This window comes from Periophthalmus magnuspinnatus, chromosome 11 (assembly GCF_009829125.3).
Source record: "Periophthalmus magnuspinnatus isolate fPerMag1 chromosome 11, fPerMag1.2.pri, whole genome shotgun sequence".
Lineage (NCBI taxonomy): Eukaryota > Metazoa > Chordata > Actinopteri > Gobiiformes > Gobiidae > Periophthalmus > Periophthalmus magnuspinnatus.
The window spans coordinates 30,925,762-30,949,620 of NC_047136.2; the positions used below are offsets into that span (position 1 = coordinate 30,925,762).

At 41.2% G+C, this 23,859-nt stretch overlaps 3 protein-coding genes across 4 annotated transcripts in view; all 3 read right to left on the bottom strand.

Annotated features, from left to right (window-relative positions):
* Positions 1-17,286, bottom strand: part of myo1g (myosin IG) — a 61,368-nt gene extending 44,082 nt beyond the window's left edge. Inside the window, exons 1-5 of one of the 2 annotated variants that reach the window (XM_055225347.1) lie at positions 17,148-17,286; positions 10,166-10,374; positions 6,566-6,659; positions 5,819-5,984; positions 2,691-2,744 (exon numbers count right to left, since the gene is read on the bottom strand). In XM_055225347.1, the coding sequence (XP_055081322.1) occupies positions 2,691-2,744; positions 5,819-5,984; positions 6,566-6,659; positions 10,166-10,374; positions 17,148-17,236 (612 nt within the window). In that variant the 5' untranslated portion in view covers positions 17,237-17,286. Of the gene's footprint in view, positions 1-2,690; positions 2,745-5,818; positions 5,985-6,565; positions 6,660-10,165; positions 10,375-17,141 lie in introns of both variants that reach the window. The other variant, XM_033991540.2, reaches the window with a different exon arrangement.
* Positions 1-23,859, bottom strand: part of LOC117393383 (cell division control protein 42 homolog) — a 274,271-nt gene that overhangs the window by 38,901 nt on the left and 211,511 nt on the right. The gene's annotated exons all lie outside the window — the stretch shown is intronic.
* LOC117393376 (putative nuclease HARBI1) lies at positions 22,603-23,696 on the bottom strand. The gene is made up of 2 exons (XM_033991493.1): positions 22,875-23,696; positions 22,603-22,806 (listed from the first exon to the last, which is right to left on the bottom strand). The coding sequence occupies exons 1-2, from the start codon at positions 23,694-23,696 to the stop codon at positions 22,603-22,605; spliced, it is 1,026 nt and encodes a 341-aa protein (XP_033847384.1).

Here is a 23,859-nt window from a genome sequence, read left to right on the forward strand (position 1 = left end):
ACGACCGGATCTCCGGACATGGAGACTAGCTCTGGGGAGCCTGAGCTTGTGCGGGAGGTTGAGCGTTACCGGCTAGATATATTCGGCCTCACCTCCACGCACAGCTTGGGCTCTGGAACCCAACTTCTTGAGAGGGGCTGGACTCTCCATTTCTCTGGCGTTGCCCGCGGGGAGCGGCGGCGAGCTGGTGTGGGCTTGCCCATTGCCCCAAAGCTCAGCCGCCACGTGTTGGAGTTCACCCCGGTGAACGAGAGGGTCGCGTCCCTGCACCTTCAGGCCGTGGACAGGTCTCTCACTGTTGTGTCAGCCTACGGGCCAAACAGCAGTGTGGAGTACCCGGCCTTCTTGGAGTCCCTGGGAGGGGTACTAGACAGTGCACCAACCGGGGACTCCATTGTTCTTCTGGGGGACTTCAATGCCCATGTGGGTAATGACAGTGACACTTGGAGGGGCGTGATTGGGAGGAATGGCCTCCCCAATCTGAACCCGAGTGGTGTTTTGTTATTGGACTTCTGTGCTAGTCACAGTTTGTCCATAACAAACACCATGTTTGAGCACAAGGGTGTCCATCGGTGCACGTGGCACCAGGACACTCTAGGTCGGAGGTCGATGATCGACTTTGTTGTCGGATGAAGAGAGGGGCTGTCAACTGATCACCACCTGGTGGTGAGTTGGATCTGCTGGCGGAGGAGGAAGCCGGACAGACCTGGCAGGCCCAAGCGCATCGTGAGGGTCTGCTGGGAACGTCTGGGAGCGCCCTCTGTCAGAGGGGTCTTCAACTCCCACCTCCAGAAGAGCTTCTCCCTGATCCCGGGGGAGGCTGGGGACATGGACTCTGAGTGGGCCATGTTCTCCACTTCTATTGTCAATGCGGCTGCTCGTAGTTGTGGTCGTAAGGTCTGCGGTGCTTGTCGCGGCGGCAATCCCCGAACCCGGTGGTGGACACCGGAAGTAAGGGATGCCGGACCTGCAGCAGGCACTGGGGCGGTTGCAGCCGAATATGAAGCAGCTGGGATGAGAATCAGCTCCTCCAAATCCGAGGCCATGGTGCTCGACCGGAAAAAGGTGGTTTGCCCTCTCCGGGTGGGTGGAGAGTCTCTGCCCCAAGTGGAGGAGTTCAAGTATCTCGGGGTCTTGTTCACGAGTGAGGGAAGGATGGAGCATGAGATTGACAGGCGGATCGGTGCAGCATCTGCAGTGATGCGGTCACTGTATCGGTTCATTGTGGTAAAGAAGGAGCTGAGCCCAAAGGTGAAGCTCTCGATTTACCAGTCAATCTACGTTCCTACACTCACCTATGGTCATGAGCTCTGGGTAATGACCGAAAGGACAAGGTCGTGGATACAAGTGGCTGAAATGGGTTTCCTCTGCAGAGTGGACCCTTAGGGATAGGGTGAGGAGCTCGGTCACACGGGAGGAGCTCGGAGTAGAGCCGCTGCCTCCTGTACGCCTCCCTAGGGAGGTGTTCTGGGCATGTCCCACCGGGAGGAGGCCTCGGGGAAGACCCAGGACACGCTGGAGGGACTATGTCTCTCAGCTGGCCTGGGAACGCCTTGGGGTCCCACAGGAGGAGCTGGAGGACGTGTCCGGGGTGAGGGAAGTCTGGGAGTCCCTGCTTAGACTGCTGCCCCCGCGACCCAGCCCCGGATAAGCGGAAGAAAATGGATGGATGGATGTTTACAATTTTTATCCTAGTTTCCCAGTTTTATCCCACAACAAAATTCCTCTAATATACACAGAAATTATGATTTGACAAATAAAAATGATGCCGAACTTTTGGGTAGAATTCTCTCAGTGTGAGAGAACGGTTCTGAGGGCAGGGCTCTGGGCATGGCTCCGGGTGTGGCTCTGGGCACAGCTCCGGGCATGACTCCGGGCGCAGCTCCAGAGGCACGGCTCCGGGCACAGCTCCAGGGGCAGGGCATTGCTACGTGAGACGCTGATATCACCCAAACATAACTCATGTTTTATTAATAAATCAAATCTGAATTATACCCATAATTATAAGGTCGATCTCAGTGATGCACAAAAAGATGTTCCAAGTTTGTGGCACTGTGAAACAGGGTGAAGCTGAAACTAAGGCTAGCATAAACACAAAACTTCCTCTGGTTTATTATCAGCTTTTTATGCCATTATTTCTGTTCTCCATGCCTCTACACCATATTTAACCTCTTTTTATGTGATGCGTTGGGTTTTGCACCTGTTAGATGCATTATGCACAGGAAATATAATATTTTTGATGTTAAGATGAGCCCTGTGCATCGATAAACAGGATACAGCTAATACTAGCTCACTAGTTTTGTGGAGCCTGTCAGCTCAATATTTGTTGCCATTGCTGGAAATACAGTGGTTTATCAAAAGATTACGTCAGCATTTGGTGAGAGATTATTATTTTATGTTTATATCTGCTTTTTGCCATCTTGTTTTTGCCTAACTTTGCATTCTCTCTTGTCAAATCATTTTGTTTGGTCATTAACCACGCCTGGAGCCATACTGTACTAGTCCCAGACTCTGCTGGGAGCTAGTACACTCCAGGGTCAGACCCTCAAACCAGGAAGTACAGTGGGGACACTTGCGGGCCATACCGATCCACTCCAGAGCAAACTAGTGGAAACAAGGCTTTTGAGAACCTTTAATATGCATGACCTTGTTCTTGCATATTTGTGTAATTATTTAGTGCAGTTTTTTACCTGGTAGAATGAGTGGAAGTTCCTCTCTCCTGGCTGCTGCTGAATTACTCGGGACTGAAACAAAAACAACACGTTATAAGCTCAGTCTAAAATAAAAAAGCAAACAATCCAACCCAGCTTTACTGCAACAACAAAGTTGACCAGAGTGCAGCATCAAACAAAAAATAGGAAAGACTACACAAGAGACACAGATTGCAAAAATACAGACATATAAAATCATACTGTACACTCTAAAAGTCAACATGAATCACAATGAAATGCTAAGGAGAACAGGTGAGATTTTTTAAGTTTTTCCTTCAATTTTGGTCCAAATTGAGTGAGCGTGGAGGGGCACAGGGTTGAAGCAGGTCGGACAGATAGTGAGCGGCAAGGCCATGGAAGCATTTCAAAACAAATAAAAGGATTTTAAAAGTCAGTTCAATAAGAGACTGGGAGACAGTGCAAAAATGGGTGTGATGTGGTCTTATGTATTTGTGTCCTTCTGGACAAGTTTTAGCTGTGTGCGTGATGTTTGTTTGAACCCAACATAAAACGCATTTCAGTAATCTAGGCAGTTACTGATAAAAGCCATGGATTAAAATCTCAAAGTGATGATGATAAACAAGAGTAAATAAACTATAGCTTTGGAGACTGTAAAGCAGTTTATATGAGGCTATGAAGACTAGCCGCTAGCATCAGCATTGGTATCGGATGCATCACCTTTCATGCTCACTGTAAGAATGTATGTTTTTAATCGATATTTTGAGCAAGGAAAACACCTGGGATTGAATAAATGCAAGATAAGCCTAATCCCATACTGTGGGGCATTCCCGGCAAAGTAATTACATCTCCATGAGGACCAGTAGCTGGTGGACACCTCACTCCAAAAGTTGCATAGTGCTCCTTTAAAGATCTCATATTGCACAATATTGACTCTTGTTAGTTGAATTATTATTAGTTTTAATTATTAATCTCCATATCTCCACTGCTCAAAATGCTCTGTTCCACCTTCTGATGTCATGAAGTGGTAGCTTTCAAATTAACAGTTCCTTTTACCTTTTGTTTAATAGAATTTGGCAATCCCAGAGCCTCAAATGACCCAAATGATTCTGGAGAAGATGTATGGAGTTTAAATACACAGTGGAGCACTTCTTGTAAAACCACATGACATCACAAGGTGGAACAGAGTGCTTTAACTCAGCCTAAATATGCAGGGTTTGTGTGTTAAGCATGTGTGAATGAAACAAAACACAACTCCAGGTCTTGTTGTGATGAAGAAATTATAGCATAGATCAGAAAATAGCATAACATGGGACTTTTAAGTCTGTCTCAGGTGAGTTCAAGGACATAGCTGTGCAGTTGGTAAATTGTGTGGACACAACTTGGACATAGCAACATCCACTGCAGGTACAGAGAAACAACACTGTCTCAAGGCCAGCGCCAAAAGTCTATAATATGCGGTGGCAGGCCGTCAGGGCCAGCAAGGCCTTCTCTGCTGGCCTAAACATGCTCAGAAAAGTGAATTTATTTCATTTTATTGGCATAAATATGTAAACAAAAATATTCTCTGTTCTCTTCATGTCGTATTATATCTGCTTCATCGAGTAGCAAATGACAAAGTTCAAATCTGTCAATTGGACGAATCGTTGTAGGAGTGAAGACGTGTTGCTGCTCATCCAAGCCGCTTCTTCAGTTCTGGTCAGAATGCTTGTGGCCACTGCCTTATATTTATCTGAGGGGAGGGGTTGACCACACTGAAACTGTAAACAGCTATTGTTTCCAGTTTCAGCTGAGACTACACTATTCAGCCCTTAACAACCCTGCTATTGTTCTCAATTCCTACTCTTAATTGTGAATGCAATGCATGCTTATTGGTTTTAAATGCTTCTGAAATTAAGTGTTGCTTGACTAGCCTATATTGAGGTGATGTTGTAATGTGTAAAAGGGATGTCACAGAAGGGTCAAGGGTAAAATGCACGGCCCAACACTGATAATATGTGACCTCAAAATGCTCTTCTCACTTCCCATTTCAGCTGTGAATAGAAAAACATTAAGTGGTGATTTGAGAACACACAAATTTAACCTATTTTACTTCTATGGGGTATTAAAGAGGGATTATTTTACTTCTATGGGGTATTAACTGCTAACACATAACATATTTAGATCACAATGTAAACTTTTATTGTTTTGAAAATGTTAGATTCCCCCAAAATAACATTATTAACATGTTTGATTAGTTTAATTTTTTCTTTTGACGCCTGAGTCTCCCCTTTGCTCCCTGTGCTCATTCACTCCCCCTTCAGAGCGCTAACACAACACAGTTCAGTGTGTACACATCAGCTGCATCCCACTAACAAAACTACTGCACATCACATCAGGTTTGCCAAGATGCAGTATATTGTTTTGTATCATGTTTTTGTATATTTATGGAAAATTGTCATGTGGGAGCATGGGTGACGTAGGTTTGTGGGTGGAGCCTTGTACAGAATCTTACAGCTAACTGTAAGGAGGGTTCAAATAGGTTGTGAGAGAGGTCGCTAAATTACTTAGACAAGCATGGATGACATCTGAACCCTGATGAGGGAACGATGTTATAACATGATTGATTGACTGATAAAAAAAATAAAAAAAATTCTGTATAATACTTTACCTCTTCAAAAATAATCAATAACATTTTGAAATGTATTCTAAATGTGACTGCGAAGTGTGTAGGAACGTGCAAGAAAGACTAAACAGGAGTTATGTGCTTCCATTTTCTTGTGCGTGTCAGTAGGTGAGTTGTGGCATTCCGGTTAAGCGGAAATCACATTCATTGTAATGGAGAATTTCAGAACATTTTCACCACTAAAATATCTGATATGAAGTTTATTTGTGCAAAATGTCCAATGCTCATGTGATCAACAAGTCAACAATGCAGCGATTCTCTGGAAATTTTTTAAACACCTTTGTAGTCCCTATAGAACGTGTTTACTGTTAAGATCGGCAGTCTCATGCAAAATAATACAACTCCAATGACGATGGCGGTGCCCATGGCAACTTCTGGTTTGAGGTGAATAATTCTCATGTACCTTCTTGAGATAGTAGTTGTTAAATCCAGTTATAGTTTCAACCTTGTAACCTTGTATTTTGATATTTCGTGCGTATCTCACCTTTTCGAGCAAGTAGTTGTTGATGTGCCCTCCGGTTGGGTCTCCGTTGAAGTTAAAGTTGACGTCCATGTATTTCCCAAAGCGACTGGAGTTATCGTTTCGGTTTGTTTTGGCGTTTCCAAAAGCCTCGAGAACACAGTTGGATTTCAGCAGAACATTCTTCACCCTGGAAAAAACAGGAAGGAAAAAAAAAATATATATATATATATATATATATATATATATATATATATATATATATATATATATATATATATATATATATATATATATATATATATATATATATATATATATATATATATATATGTATATATATATATATATATATATATATGTATATATGTCTAAATTAACCTCGATGCCCACCTCCTCTCTCATTTAAAGGGGACAACTATGAGCCTTTAAACACACTGGAAAATGGTCTGCAGTGGTCCAAAGTTATTCCTCACCTACATTCACAAATTTCAGAGACCAGAGCAGAGTTTAGCCGTCACGGTAAAGCTAACAATAACTAGCCTGCTAACTTGCTCTTCCTGAGTCATGTAAAATGAAACAATAAAACATATAGTATAATTATTTGCAGACAGCATACAGTGGACCTATTTTAACCTCAAAAGATACATGGTACAAGGTTGTTAACAACGATGCCCTACCTCTTCACCTCTTCTTCCATGTCGGGGTTGTGTTCACATTTGACACACATATGTATAATGAGATATGCATATATTAACCTTGATGCCCTACCTCTCCACCTCCTCTCTCATGCTGGGGTTGGTGATGGCTGCAATGTATTGCATGATGTATTTACTGGCCTCTGTTTTTCCAGCTCCACTCTCTCCTGGAAACACAGAAATAAAAGTGGTCCAAGGAATTAAAAAGTAAGAGTAACTGTCATGTTGTATGGATTTATAATTTGAAGGTAAGTTAATGTAATGTGAAGGATAAGTAATGTAATGTGAAGGATAAAACCTTAAATAATGCACAAAATCGAGTAGTGAGAAAGCCACAAATGTTGAAATCATTGGGATTGACTCCAGAAACTTGGCCCTCCAGCTCAGGTTAAACTCGAGGGATTCTACAATGTGCTGATGTCTGGTGAATGCAAACTGTCACCTGACATAATATTAGCGCAGTGTAGGTTGTCAAAAGTAAAGCAAATCAGATACTAATCAGTACTAAACTAGTATCAAAACTAACTAGTTTTTTTTTTTTTATTATCACCGTGGTATTAGAATCAGTATGTTCAATATGTATGAAATTTTTTTTTTTTTTTTACAGTGTATGAGCGTGCATTGTGTTCTGCGTCCTGATTGGCTAAAATTATGATAACTTTGATTTATTTGACGTATATTATTTTATGTATTAACAATTTCTTTCTTCATAATAATATTGGTTCCTACTTATTTTGCGGTACAGCGCATTTGAGGAGCGCAGCGGCAAACAAGAGTGACCGCGCACAGGGCGTGTAGGAGATGAGATGAGTTAAGTTGTTGAATGAAGACGAGCTGAAACTGTCCTGCCGTGTTGGTCTATTTAAGCAAGGACATGGACATGCTGAGGGCAGGTATACGTTATGACGTTATATATATATATATATATATATATATATATATATATATATATATATATATATATATATATATATATATATATATATATATATATATATATATATATATATATATATATATATATATATATATATATATATATCTCGTCACATAAAGAAGAAGGAAAATAACATGAGGACGCCGCAGCAATAAGTTTTAATAAGGATGGAAAAAGCTTTTGCTTTAGCTTTGTGATTTAGTAACTGCAGGAAAACGAACATTACGCTTGATGATGTTGGTAACATCATCTGCACAAAAGCTAAGGCGCTTTATGAAACCTTTGCTGACTGCGATGACATTCCTGACAGCGAGGAGAAGGATGATGCGGAGCCCAGGACATCGACGACTCCTTTTCACGCAGTACCAAGCCCATTTAATGCCAGCAAGGACTGGTTTGACACATTTCAGAAACGCTTTGGACTCAAAAGTGTTTCTCTGCACGGAGACTATGTTCTTCACTCAGAAAAAGACACCTGCACCAAGGTCTTCAGTGGAAAAAGACACTACAGCGGAGCGGCGCAGGACAAAGAGGCGCAGTCAGAGGAACTGTGAAATATGCCCGTGTCACTGTTAACCAAGAGAGAAATGTGAGAAAATGTCACTATTAATCATTTTTTATGTGTCCAACCTCGTAGATTGATCATTAAAATTACATTTGTTAGAGCATTTCTAAAACCTGTCATTTTTATTTACAGTACAGTATAGACTAGTATTTGGTTTCGTTCTATAATACTGTGCTTATTATTATTAGGCCCGAGCCTGGGACTACGTCCCGGCGAGGGACCATTAAAACCACGTCCGGAACATGGAAAATGGCAAAAATCAAGTAGTAAACACGCCCCAACATGGCAGTGAGTGGTGTCAAAAATTAGAACTCGACGAGCTCTAATTGTCACAAAAGACCCAGAGAAAAAATAACGAAAGACGACTCGGTAGCGCCACCTCAAACTTTGATTTTCATGGGGCCAATGGGAGCCCGACTCGGAAAAAAGTCAATGTAAAAATCTGAAACTCACATCAAAAAATAGAACATGTCAGGACATGACAAAAATTATATTGTGGCCCCGCCCTAAAATGTACAGGAAGTCGGCCATATTGGATTAAACCAGGCAATGACAAAAGTGCACACCCTCGCATTCAGGACATTTTCTCACAGTTTTCATCACAAACACTTCAAATTTGGTCAAATCCCACTAAACCCGTGTGTGATTAAAGATTATCAATCACATTTTGATTATGACTTTGCAACTATGTTACCGTGGTAACATAATAAATGTGTCATCGAAATGAATGGGGTTCAGAGTACTGGACTTTGTTGTATACTAAATAGATGTTCTACATTAATTAAACCATGGCCTGAAATTGAAGATTGGCAAAAAATGTTGTATTTTCATGTGTAAAAAAATTAATGTTTCAAAATGACTCAATAGCGCCACCTCAAAAATCAAAATACATTACGGCAATGAGAGACCTTTTTCATCGTAGACAAATTAAATTTGGTACAAATATAGAAAATGTCAAGACAAGTAAAAAATTACATTATGACCCCACCCTAAACCCTACAGGAAGTCGGCCATTGTGGGCGGAACCCCATTTTTTCAAACTTTTAACTCTAACATTTGGATTTTTTATGCCGTGGATTTTCATTCAAGAAACTTGCAAAATGGTCACAATTTACTAGACTGTTGTGGGATTATAGGGAACTCTTTTGGAATTTTCTAAGTCATAAAATGTGGGTGTGGCCAGCCTGCAAAGAAAAAAGATGTTTTTTTAAGTTTTAAATTGCCCGTAACTCAAACATGCAGTGTCCTATTTTCCGGCATTAATATACGTTTTGTTCAAAATCATATTTTGAGTGCATAGATATGCAATTTACATATGTCAAATATTACTTTGCTCCACAGCGCCCCCTTGAAATTTTTAAATGGTACGCAAAAAAAATTACTTTGTCACAAACATTTGAAATTTGGCATGGACATCCCTAATCCAATACTGAACAAAAAATCAATGACACCATACCCCTATTTTCAAAGGTGTTGCTATGGCAACATCTGACTTTTCTTATTGAAATACATGGGTTTTGGTTAACTAGGATGAAAAATAATTTGGTACACCTATTCCTCTCATCATACTGAACAAAAAAGCCAAAGATGACATAACTCTATTTCCAACCGTGCAGGTGTGACAATGTCATAAATGGTCTCAGTGGAATTAATTGAGTAGTATTACTGAGACGCTGATTTTTGGGGGAGGGGCGATGTAAGCAGGAACGAAAGGCAGGATCTTCACTGTGGCCTGTACCCTGCGGTCGCAAGGGGTGGCGAGGCCCTTTATCACTGCTTGCAGTTTTTATTATTATTATTATTATTAGTAGTAGTAGTAGTAGTAGTAGTAGTAGTAGTAGTAGTAGTTGTTGTTGTATTGTTATTAGTATTTTAATCTACGAAGGGTTGAACTTTGAGAGTGTTTAAACAAGAGTGAAATGTGAGAAAATGTTAATGTCTGTCTGAAAAAAAAGTGTATAAAGTGTGTGGTGAGGGGTTTTACAGCCTTAAAATATATATAATAATTGTAAAAAAAATAAATAACTAAATAAATAAATAAAGCTTTCTACTACATGGATTTCGCCTATTATTTGTAGTTATTTTTAGAGTGATAAATCGCATATATTCCTTATTGTTGAAAATGGAGTTTTAAATGTTAGTATGGTGACAGCACTAGCGCAGTGTATTACCTGATATAACGATGCATGTGTCTTTGGCCCTCCTCTTCATGGCCTTGTACGCGGCGTCGGACACAGAGTACAGATGGGGCGGGTTCTCGTACAGTTCGCGACCTCTGTACGCGTCGATCGTGTCGGTGCCATAAATGTCCATCTGTCTGTACGGATTTACCGACACTACCACCTCCCCGATAAACGTGTAGATACGACCTTTTTCAAATCTGCAACGCACAAGTTCATTGATAATTGGAAAAAGATTAGGCTACAAAAATCTATAAATTAATCAAAAATAAATCAATAGAAACAATAAAAAATGTAATAATAAATACAAAAAAATAACAATTAAAATCAAATTATAAAAATTATAAAACAAATCAATATAAAATGTATTTTTAAAAAATAATAATACATGTGAAAATGGTCACATTTTTATGCATAAAGCACTTTTCCACCTTCAAAGCACTTTACATCAAGGAACCACTCACTTCTTAATCTGTGACACGTGTATAATTTGGCAGTGTTGTGTAGTGATTTTGGTGCAAAAAAAAAAACAAAAAAACAAAATCCACTAATAGCTTGATCTGCAGCTCTCCCTAGGAGAGGCATGTGGCAGTTTGTTGTGATGACGTTCACTGCAACATCAGCTCCTACTGGGCACTGGTTTCTGTTTTTTATTAAGTCATTTTAGGTCAATATTGCAATTCAAAATATGCATTTATATAGCATTATATAACATAATGATCCACGGTGTTATAGATTTTAACTATAGAGCAGCAGGGGCTAATTCCTGAGTTTGGTCTGGGATGATGATGAATGGAAATGAATTTTATTTTATTTTATTATTTTTTTTAAATAGGGACAAAACACATTAATGAGCATATACAAGATATGTAAATATGTTGTCAGATTGTAGCCCAAGGCTAATTTCCATCTGCTGTCCCTAGACAGGTTGATGCAATCATAAAACAAATGCACACAGTAAAAACAATACACCAGAGAGACAATACAATAAAACAAACAGACATAAAGAGATGGTCAGTCTCAAGATCACAGACTTAGATAAATATATTTAAACAGTATTATTATTAGGACATATTTTATTGACCCTAATTTATTAAATTAAAATTAATTCATTTATAGGCCTGTAGCATTTGACTCAGGCTTTGACCCACAGGCTCCATTTTTGGACCCGTTCTGCTGCGACGCTAAAACCAAGCCCCTCGCGCCTGACAGGAAGAAGGCTGACACACAGAGAGCGCTGTGTGGAGACTGTGGCCTCCCTGCTCAAACCCGCTCTCCCTTCTCTCCTCTCACAGTCTCTCTGTCTCTGTTATTTTGTCGGTGACCAACAGCTAAACACCGTTTTAAGTCAGCCCTCGGGTTGTGTAAAAGACAAAAGGACGGCATGTGTATGTTTGTGCGCCCCGAGGAGCCGTAGGTGCGCTCCACACTGATAAGCACTTAGCTCATCCAATAACTGAGCCTGAAAGGTCCGTTTCCCCCAAACGAAACAAACGGAACAGGGTTTCATTTTTTTAAGTGACCAGGACAGTGTTGCTCTGAGTCTGAAGAGGAGTACGTCTCTGGGACATCATCTTATTATCATATTGTGGCAAACCTACGATGCTGATCCAGGTTTATAAATGAGCTCCATTCTGCTCTCCACTCAGCAACACAGTTTCAGCACCCGCGGCGCTCAGAGCGTCCTGTCTGCGCCTGTTGAAGCAGCGGCGCAGCTGCTGATCCCCGAATCCACCGGGCTCACGGACTAAACCAAGTAGTGACCAAAGGGAGGGGGGGATTTTTTTTTTTAAGGCAAATAAATTATTTTGGAGAAATAAGAAATAGAAGTCTGCTCACAGTTTGGTATTAAACGTAAATTTCAATGGAAACAAGCAAGTGACACAAACTGCTAAAGTCTGGAGAAACCATCCCAATCACAGTATGAATGCATGTTTTTAAGGTATCTTCAAGCAATAAAACACCTGTAATTTAATAAATGCAAAGCAGATTAATGCCATACTTGGGGACATTCAAGCCTAAAGTAATAGCTATAAACCCCTCACCAGAAAAGTTATATAGTGCAGCTTTAGGTTTAAACTGATTGGAGCTTGTTTCCATTGCCACACATGACCACATTTGATCAGGTTCAGAGGCACAGAGGACAGGAAGTGACATGCACACTGCCTCCACCCAACAGGAAGTGAGAGTGCGGTCAGAGGTCGTCATGGAAACAGCCGTTTGAGTAAGACGTGTCAAACATGGAGGATTGAGAAGTCAGGGGGAGGAGGAGAGACTTGTGAAATGAGATCATCTATGAGCTAACGATTACATTCAACAGACACTTTGACTAGTTTAAAGGATGTGTATGTATCCTGCGCTCTTTCAGTGTTTAAAAAATAAAAAATAAATTTAAAAAGTGGTAGATTCTCAATGGAGCATCTAAACTGTGAATGACACAAGTGGAGTGTATCTCATTGTCAGTTTATGGACAGGCTTCAGGCTCAGAACCTCAAGATTCAGCCCTTGAGCTGCGGAGACTGCATTAGCACTGACTCATGACTGGCTGTAGGTGCTGGGGTTTAGGCAGTGACTCTTCACATCAGAGAGAGTCTTTGTAGGTTTAGATCAACTGTTAATGCTTTGCCAGCAAAGGAATGTTTCACACTGTATGATATAACTCCATGGACACACCACCAAACCAAGTTAAAGATCAGATCTGTGGAGATGATCCCACTCATAGTAAGAATGAAAGTTTTTCAAGGACATTTTTTTGATAAAAAACACCAAACTGGAGAAATACAAGATTCCAAGCAAAGCTTGTTTTTATGTGACAAGCAGGTTACAGAGCCAGGGTAGAAAAGTTACATAGTTCATCTTTAACAGCAAACATACCACTAACGGAAAACACACAAACCACAGTGGCCAGTGAACACACACCTGCACCTACTTGTCACCATGGAGATAGACAAAACTTGAATACTTTATAGTCAAAACAATAACATCTCCATGGAGACAAGACCGTTTTGATGGTTATTATTCATACATACACAAATGTTTTTTTCTTATTAGTATTGCATAATTAGTTCCTGTACAATTTGGAGATGCCAGTATGTGACTTCCCCTTTAAGGAAGTTTTGTTTCTATATTCAGGATCATGAATTAAGTACATATTTATAGTGGCCTTTTTCTCCAGTTCATTACTTAAATTTTTTGGAATCTCCACAAACCTATAATAATCTTATAAACTGTTAACTATCACTTCTTTGAGGCTGCATAATGGCACCACTTTCTGAAGCTATTGTGAAAAAAATCCTTTCACTTTTGTTTATTTATACTGATAGAGAAGACGGACTTGGACTGTGCCAGTTTTTGTTTCAAGCGGATAGGTCCAGTAATTACACAGATATTAACCCTAAACCAGGACAACACATCTGTAGTCTGTCACTTAAACAGCAAATTACACCTGAGAATTCTGACCTGTCTCCAGCTCAAGTTAAACCATTCATGGGCTTGAAGCTATAGCAACCTCCTTCCGTGGTCATAGTAATTAAGCAATTGAAATAAAAATATGATATGTTTTGACTGGGAAAAGGGCCTCCTCACTTGTTTGTCTGAAACCCATGAGATTCTATAATGTTGCAATGTCATTTTTCATACTGATACTTTGCAGCAACATCACTGTTTGTTCTACATGTATCTCTATGGTGCAATGTTCAGTAGTTACCATGGTGACACAACGCAAACACTGTCAACAAATGTTTTTAGATTGTCTGAAAACTCAAGAAAAAATACAAAATTGATTGAAGTCAGTTCTTTCTGGTTAGATTGTGTTACAAGCTTAACAAAGCCCCAGACAGAGCAGTGTCCACAGTTAGCACTGCCAGTGAATGTTGATGACATCAGCCGCAAAGTATCAATATCATCAAAAAATGTTTGTTACCATCTAAATCCGCCATTTTTATTGTAAAATGTCCATAGAGATACATCAGCCAATTCAAGGTTAAAAAGTAAATTAATTTAGAACAATCCGATAAACAGTTGCGTCACTGCTGGTAAATACATCTCTCACTCTGTAGTATTAGAAAACATTTGAATGAATGCTAATGCTAGTATTTAGCATCTTAAAATCTCCATGTGTGTGTTTCAGATGGCAACACCACATTCTAATAGCCAATTATACTGTATTTAATACAGATGGGGGCAGCTAAATTGAATATTTTTCAAATGCAGATTTGTGTTGAAATACAATGAGCTCTTGGGTCTAGTCACTGTTAGAAATGATCAGGGTCAATATTTGTTCATTCACCGTTAGGATTTTTCATGTCAAAGTACAATGTAGTCAACAGGGAAAACTCTGTCTCTGGATGCCATCTGGGAGCATGACATTATCACATTATAGAATCTCTAAGCCACCAACTGGTTGGTGAAAACTCTGACAGTGCAGCTGAATCAGAGGGATGTGACCCAAAGCTTGGGAAACTCTGCTGTATAAAACCATTATTGAGTTGAGTTTATGTTTCTAAAAAACAGGACTTCCTCTAAAGTGACCGCTGATGCAAACCATAGGGCACAGTTGAATGCTCCTCCATGTTCTACATCAGGGGCATCAAACACATTTTCACCAAGGGCACATTAGCAAAAGGGCTGCTCTCAAAGGGCCAGATGTAAAATAAATGTTTTTTTTTTTTTTTTTACTTGTTAATTCTGCCTTTCTGTGTGGAGTTTTGCATGTTTCTCCCCGTGTCTGGATGGGTTTCCTCCGGGTACTCCGGTTTCCCCCATCAACCAAAACATGAACGCCCTTTGAGACAACTGTTGTTGTGATTTTGGGAGTTACAAAAATAAAATGAAAATGAATTCACTGTTTCTGTATTTATTACTTATTCAAGTTACAAATATTGCATACGCATTTGCCTAGATGTAAAAATATGCCTCTGTAACTGTGTATCTCCTGATAAAATGACATTTTAAGACCAGCATACCCTTTTAATTTACCCTGTTGAGAGCCACATAAAATGATGTGGAGGGCCACATTTGGCCTGCGGGCCTTGAGTTTGACACATGTGTTCTAAACGTTCTACACGGTCATGTTCTCTTCCATGTTCTACACGTTCTACATGGTCATGTTATCTTTCATGTTCTACACGTGTGTCTTATGTTGTGGACATGTCTGTGCTACTGCAGAGACCTGGACTCAACCTGTTTGTGATGATCAAACTCAGGACACGCCCATGAGAAATGCACTCTCTGCCAAATCTCAAACACACAAAGAAAAGAGAAGAGGAGAAAGAGGGAGGGATAGAGAAAGAGAGAGAAAGGGAAAGAGGGAGAGAGAGAGACGTGGCACGAGGGAGAGAGGGAGGGAGAGAGACAGAGGGAGAGAGAGGGAGAGAGCAAGAGGAAGAGAAAAGGAATAAAACGCTCAACACACAAATATACAACATAATATTACAGACAGAGAAGGAACAAAAGAGAACGAGTGAGAGATAGAGGGAGGAAGAGAGAGGAAGAGAGAGAGAAAAAGGAGGGAAAGGACTGTCTGCCAAATATCACAATTAAATATAAGAGAGGTGGAGATTCTTAAAGTCAGAGCCAAAAAACAGACTAAAATAAAAGCATGTTCTTTTCATTAGCAATGTTTTTATATCACTAAAAAGCAGAAAACAACATGTCCTTACTTTGACTTGGCTTGCATCTCAACAAACTGACTTATTTAACCTGGGGGAGCCATGTTTCCGTGAAAAAATGTTGTCCTTTGGTTGTAATATTACACAGTATGGCATAAAACATATCTATCTCCAAGGAGAATGTTCCAAAGTATGGTTTTAACTTTCTGTTTCCATGGAGTCATGTAGGTGATGTGCCACCTCCAGAAAGTTACATACTATCACTTTAAATGAATAATACAAAAAAGAGAAAGAACATGAACACGAATGAAGACAGAGAGACAGAGACAGGACTCATACTTTGCCGACCGTGTCAAACACACCGAACAATAAAGATATGAAATAAATAATATGGGAAGTGGAGAGAGAGAAAGAAAGAGAGAGAGAGAAACAACAGAACAAAACTCTGTAGGCAGGCGTGTCCAATCAGGCTAACAACATAGCAGCACAGGATTTTACCAACCACCACCATATATGAGCTAGTCTGATAAAAATGTATGACAAATTTAAAGAAATCTCTGAAGGAGTGTAAACCACAACCACCTCACTGAGGGGAGGATACAGGATAACCACTGTGCCACAGTAACACACTCAGAGAGATCAGGAGTCTAATCCCAACTTCCTTATACTGAGGAGAGGACACAGAATAACCACTCTGACATCTGTGTTAGAAAACTGATGAGGCAACATTAGAGGCAGTGGAGAAACAGAGAGAAAGAGAGAGAATCACACAGACAGAGAGAGAGAGAGAGAGAGAGAGAGAGAGAGAGAGAGAGAGTAACAGAAGGAGGAAGCCTGCACTGCCAAACTCCAATGACAAGATAAGGTAAGAGTAATATAGTAATAGATGAGAAAAGTAATACAAAAAGTAAAAAAAATAGATAAAGGGAAGGAAAAAGTCTAAAATCACAACTAATCTTCAACAAACAAATACAAAAAAAAAAGTTGCCTAAAATGTTTGACATTAATCTCACCCATCTCCATGGAGACGGGCAGGTGGCCAGAAAAGTTCCACAGTCCAGATTATACTCACTTTTCTAACTTTGAATAGTGATTTTAGGATATTGAAATGAATGCTATATAAGACAAGTCAAATACTGTGGAACATTCTTGGCATATCAGTAACATCTCCATAGAAACGAGAAACAAGCAGATGGCCGCATAAATTCCACAGTCCACCTTTAAATTTCTATTATCTCTCATTTTCAAACAGCTCATACTCACTTGTGTACAAGTGTAAATAGTGATTTTAGGCTATACTTCATGGATTAGCACAGTTAGCTTCTCTTCCTCCTCATGTAACTTCTATCAAAACTCACCTTAACTTTAAATTCTCCATAAACTGTTCCATTGTCACTTCATCCAGTAAAATAAAGTCAGATTTCCCAAACTCCAAGCTTTCCAGCTCCGCCATCTTGTAGTACTAGTTACACTACTACTACTACTACTACTGCTACTACTGCTTGTACTCATATACTTTAAGCAATACACAGAAGAGGAAAGAGGCTGGCAGGAGCAGAAGTATTCACGGCTCGGGGCTTTGGGGGCGGGGCAATCAGAGGGCGTGTGCACCATTTGGGGCTGTGGTTTTACAGGCTGCTGCAAGTCACCTGTCAATCAAAAACTACTCACACAGATGAGGGGAGGGGAGGGAAGAGACAGGTCTGACAAGAGAAAAAGAAAAGTGCAGGATGGAAGGAAGTGAAAAATAGATGTAAAGTTGCATTGTGTAACTTTTCCGATTATGGGTTGGCTAAAGATGTTACTTGTTTGATGTTATGGGATGTTTAGTACTGTCAGTGTGCCTTTTGGCAATACTTTTCACCCACAGTGCCTATTGCAGTCACATAGACCTTATATATAAATGGACCATTGTAGTGCAGTAGAAAGTAAAGATACTGGTCTCAAATGTAGTCAAGTAAAAGTAAAAAGTATACACTTTGAAATGTACTTAAATGGTATGGTATTGTATGGTATGGCATGGTATGCTTTTTTTTTTTAGACAGGGACAGTCCACGACATTACATTAACCTTAAAAAACAGGAAAGATGTTTGGTGCCAGGTTATAACAAAAATATGAATTTCCACATGTCATCCCTGGACAGGCTGATGTTAAGTAAGAGTAACAGTTTGGTGTAGGTGGATGAAAGACCTGTAAAAATATAAGGTCAAATACCTTAAATGTGTGCTTAAGTACAGGAATTTACAAATTTTTATTTTATTACGTTCCACTACTGGATGGGAGCTGCTAAATTCATTGTTTAAATGCAGATTCATGCTGTAACACAGTGAGTTCTCGGGTCTAGTCACTGATAGAAATGATCAGGTTCAACATTTATGAGTTTACCTTTTAGATATTTTATGTCAAATGTAATGTCTATGAGTGAGACATCATCACATTATAGAATCTGAAAACCATGAGTCGGTTATTACTGAACATGTATAATGAAAGACAACTACAATGTGGTGAATGGCACAATAACGACAGTGGAATCGAGTGACTTACTCAGGGTTAATGCAGGAACTCGATGATGATGAGAATGATGAGTATGAGTTTTTGTGGAGTTTTTTGTTTTTTTTTCTCTCTTATATTTCTTATATATTTTGGCTTCTTTTCATTTTAATCATCTGCAGCAGCACTTCCTGTCTGTGCGCTCTCACTTCCTGTCTCCAAGCCATTCACTTCTGTCTCGAAAAGTTTCAGTTTCAGGTTTAAATAAGTTCCATTTAAACTCAGCATGACTCAGTTATTCCACTGAGGTGAAATGAACTACTATATAAGCAATTATTAGAGCGCATGTGACAGGTTAGACTGTGCACATTTCAGTGCAACACATTAATTAGTATTATTCATCTTCTACAATCACAAAACAGGGCCACAATGATCATATTTTGTATTAATTATTCTCATGCCAAAAAAAAAAAAAAATGCATGCAAAATGCATCAAAAATGGTGAGGCCAAATTTGTAAACTGAATTGCACAATTTATACACTGCCTGGGGAAAAAAAAAAAAGTTGCCACCTGGACTTAACTAAGCAAATAGGTACGAGCCTCCTCCAGTTGGTCAGGTCTAGGTTCAACAACAGTGGCCGTGTCTTAATTCGCCAAATGCACCTTTTGAAGGTACCCTTCGAAGTACTCCTCAAAGTATAGTTTGAAGCTTCCGAACGAGAATGTGTCCTCATCTTGCTGAAATGGGACAGGCCTACACCACGGACTGCACTTCCACCGCTGTCTTTGAGCGTACAATACACACATTACGTACGTTATTTTTAATTATTTAATAGAAGAAAAGTCAAGATGTCGTCGTCGCAGCCATTTCTTTCTGTTTAGATTGAATATCAATAGGCAAATATAACGTTCAAGGTGATTTTTTTCTCAATTGTAGCTACTTCATAACTTTAACCAAATATACCTTGTGAAAATGTAACAAGAGACAGAGGTAATATCATTTTGGTCTTTGACGCTGTTGTAACGGCTTCTGCGGGTGCGGACCAAGGAGTGCAGACTCAGGGCAAGTTGACAGTGTTTATTTACAGAGTAGTGAAGTTCAGTCTTTAACAGTTCATTCAAACACACACAAGGAACCAGGGAGCGGGAGGCAGGCCAGGCGGGCAGAGTGCAAGTCGGGGACGGGAAAGCCAGGACCGGAGTGAAGACAGGAGCGGGACGAGACCGGGACCGGCGTAGTCCAGAGAGCGGGACCCAGGGCAGGAGGCAGGCAGCAGGCAGGCAGCAAGCCGGAGACCAAGACAGGACAGGTGGCAGGACAGAGGGATGACTGTACCGGAGCTGGAGTGCAGAGGCAGGAGCAGGAACGAGCGAGGACAGGAATCTGGAAGGTGGCAAAAAATCCAATAAGAGCATGCAGACGGGCAACAAAGATTTAAAACTGAGCTGGAGCATTCACGTTTACACACGGACGGTCTGGCTCCGAGTGTATTCTGCCGAGCCCTCATATACTCGGCAGCAGGTGACAGTAATTGCGCTGATGCGCTCCAGGTGCGTGAGGAGGAGTCAGGAACTCCGCCCAGCTCCAGGCAGACAGGTAGGGGAGGGGGAGAGAGCACAGGAGGACAGGAAAAAACAGGCATCATGACAGACGCTTACAATAGAAACGAACATTCTTACATTATTCTTATTGCAGTAATAATTTCTAATGATAATAATGTCTTCTTATTGTCTAGTAATAACTGCACATTCCTTTATTCCATGTAACTCCCCCCTTTTTAATCATCAAACACACGGCCTGTACTTATCTTTATTCAGACTTAACAGTTTCATGTCGCACTGTTGTAGGTGAGGTAAACCAGTACGAACATTTGAATGTGTATTGCGCAGCGGACTCCATTTTCTTCTCTTTTTTGCGTAGTCGCGGTGCATGAAAGGATATAGCAGTGTGTGAAGTCTGCATGGATGCACGCTTTGGTTACGACCGATCTCCGTGGAAACGCTGGAAATGCAGGGCACATTTTGGCCGTGTCCGAATTCTCCCACCTGCCCTTAGAATCACCATTCGAAGTGCGGTTCGAGGGGCAGTTACGTAATTTCCGGTGCGACAAGGGCTGTCCGATTTCAACCCACCCTTCTGAATGCGCACCACAAATCTGCCCTTAGCTTTCCACCGTTTCCACGGAGATCGGACGTAAGCGAAGCGTGCATCCATGCACACTTCACGCACTTCTATATCCCATCATGCACCGCGGCTACGCAAAAAAGAGACGGAGACGAAAATGGAGAGCGCACAGGACTACACGTTTAAATGTAAGTACTGGTTCACGTGGACTGGTTCAACAGTGCGACATGAAACTGTAGCTACATGAAACTGTTAGAATTAAATTCAGATCTGTATGAGGCGACTCAACTTAGTGAAGTTCCGTTAAATTGAGTTTACAGTAATTGCTATTTAACTGTAACAATGAGTGAATTATCGCTTACACTTGTACATTTGTGTATTAATCGTAATGTTTAATATTCTTCCTTATTTGAGAATATTCTTTTGTCTTTAGGGAGCAAGGAGCGGACGGGCGAGTTAATCCGCCTGAGGGGCGAGCACGTGCAGCTGTTCAGTGGGGCGAAATTCTCCGCGCAGGCGGCGTGGAAGTAAGGGCTACAACACTGTATACCCAGATAATATAAGAAGGACCCTAGAAATACATTAAAGTTGCCCTTACTGCGAAATGAATACCTTTACATTTGTACATACGTGGATAGCAATGACTTAAGATGGATTTCCCTATTTCATTCCCGTCTTATCCACAGCCTGTACTTCTGTGAGCAGAAGTACAGAAGAGGCTCACTGATGGCCCTGAAGATGCTTATCTGAGTGGAGAACTTTACGTACCTGTTGTTGCTCACAAAAACGTGGGAATTATTCATTTGATCATCATCAAAACTACCTTCTTTACCAAAGAAGACTCAAAAATATCTTAAAAAAAACACATAATGAACTACATAAATGGAATGATAGAATGTGCTGCATAGTAACTGAACAAATGTTTCCAATAACTGTAGAAAATGTGTAACAGTGTTGTAGAACATTCTGATTGTCAATGTATTATATGCTGCTGTTTTATAATTGGGTAAATTGTGAATGTTTTTCTGTGTCACTCAGAACAGTACTGCAGAAGATGGGCCTGGAGGGGAAGGTCACTCCCCTTCAGGCAAAAAAGAAGTGGGAAAACCTACAAAAGAAATATAAAGTATGTACATGATCTGACTGTGTACTGTTTTCATTTGTACTTATAAACCATTGTGTTAATCTTGTTTTCACATGTCTTGTATTAATATTTATTCTCTCCACTTTTTGGATACCTCAAGTATCCAAAAAGTGGAGAGGGTGTGGCAGGGAAGGCCACTGCGGAAACTTGGCCCTGGTTTGTCCTCATGGATGAGGTGTTGGGGCAGAGGGCCTCCATCAACCCCCCTGTCCTCATCGCCTCTATCCCTGAGGACACACCAGGGCCAAGTAGTGCCTGGCCGCCGCAGCCACAGCCACAGCCGCAGCCACAGCCGCAGCCGCAGCCACAGCCGCAGCCACTGGAGGAGGACGAGGAGGTGGAGCAGGAGCAGCAGCAGCAACAGCAGCAGGAGGAGGAGGATGAGCCACCACAAAGAAGAGGTCAAGGAAGGAAAAGAAAGCGGGAGAGTGACCTTGTTAGATTATACAGGGAGGATTTGCAAATGCAGAGGGAGCATTATGAAAGAGATGCAGAGGAGAGGAGGGAGCGTTACGATAAGTTGTTTGGTTTGCTAGAAAAATTAATAGATAAACAATAAAGTTTGATTTTGAAGCATTTATGATTTTTTCTTTACAAATATTTACATTCATCTTACATACAAGGAAAATAAAGTAGTATTTACAATTTATTAACATAAGAACTTCAAAGACTAAAGTAAACTGCAAATGAATAAACCTGAGTGTGCCAGTGCCAGGTTTTAATCATGAAGACACACTTCCAGGGACCTTGGCAGTGCTAATCAACCTTCTCTGCCTGGACCAACTTCAGAGTGCTGAGATTGAGGTCTTCATCTTCTGGCTGGTACGTGCGGCTCTCACACCGGGTGCTGCTCCACTGTCCACCGCATCGTTCATGGGCTGGGCTTGCAGGGCTCGCTGGGGCCATAGATGACTGGCATGTCACTTAAAAGGAATCAGAAAGAATATGGATAGCACTCTCATGTCACATCACACCTATTTAGAGTTACAGTGCTTACAGGGAATCCCCCCTGAAACACTTCCAATAACAATGTATATAACTTGGTATTATGTAAATACCTAGATGTAATCGTGCTCCATGGGAACCTCCTCCAGGGCAGAGACCTCAGCAGACAGCTGGTCCCGCCACTGTGCTCCAGCGACGGCCTCCACTTCATTGCCCCCCTCATCTTCCACTACATTCTCTTGTGGCTCGTCCTCCAGGGCCACAGTGTCTCCTGCCCCAAGGCAGATGTTGTGGAGGACGGCACAGGCAGTGATGACCTATAACAACAAAATATGATTTAGTCTTTCATAATCACATATTTCATGATATTTAACATTTCACTTACATGTGGTGCAAAGGTGTGGTGGACCTCCAGCGCATGAAAAAAGATGGCCCTGAATCTTGTTTTCATCATTCCAAAGGCACGCTCAATAATTGAACGTGCTTTGGAATGATGACAGTTGAAGCGCTGGGCTCCCACACCTTGCACAGGCCTCTTGTAGGGAGTGATGAGGGGGAGTGGACGCTGGAGACAGGGGTACCCTCCATCTGCGAGGATGAAGTATCCTGGAGGAGGATACAGTCCTCTCTGGTACAGAGGACTGTATCGAAGCACTCTTGCATCATGGACAGAACCAGGCCACCCCACGTAGGTGTCTATGAAGCGGCCCTGATGGTCACAGACAGCCTGTAGGATGATACTAGGAAACAGTTTCCTGTTTCGGTAGCACTGACCATCAGGGCCACTGGGTGGCCTGATTCTTACATGGCAGCCATCTATTGCCCCAGCTGCTCTTCTAAAGGCCCTGTGCCTCGCCAACTGTGCAAACCCAAGGGTCACTGCCTCAAAGTCATCATTGGTAGGGAGGTGGATGACTTTGTGACGCAGGGCCACCACCTCCCCAGTGACCCTGTGGACGATGCAGTGGACAGTGGAGCGTGGTATCCCAAACACTCGGGAGACCACCCGGTATGATGTTCCACTTGCCAGCCAGAAGAGGAAGACCAACACCTCAAGCTCAGCACCCCATCCGTGCCGTCGGTCCAGCTCCAGAAGGCGCATTAGCACTGCCAAGGATTCCCTGCTCAGCCGAAAGTCAGGCCGTGTGTCTTCATGATTATAGAACCTTTCCAGCACTGGCACACTCAGGTTAACTCTGCAGTACATTCTTCGGCGCTGGTTTGGGGAAAGAAACAGTTACATTCACTAAAGGTATGTGCAGTTATTCCCTGCAATAAGAATACTAAGAATTCCCTGCAATAAGAATACTAATAATACATTATTATCATTACAAGTTATTATTGCAGTAATTACAATAATAACATGAAAT

What these genes read in the sequence shown, in the direction of transcription:
- LOC117393376 (XM_033991493.1), bottom strand. Translation starts at nt 23,696, where the DNA reads ATGTACTGCAGAGTTAACCTGAGTGTGCCAGTGCTGGAAAGGTTCTAT. An exon ending in ACCACACCTTTGCACCACAT is followed by an intron (nt 22,807 to 22,874) that starts GTAAGTGAAATG and finishes TTGTTGTTATAG; the next exon opens with GTCATCACTGCCTGTGCCGT.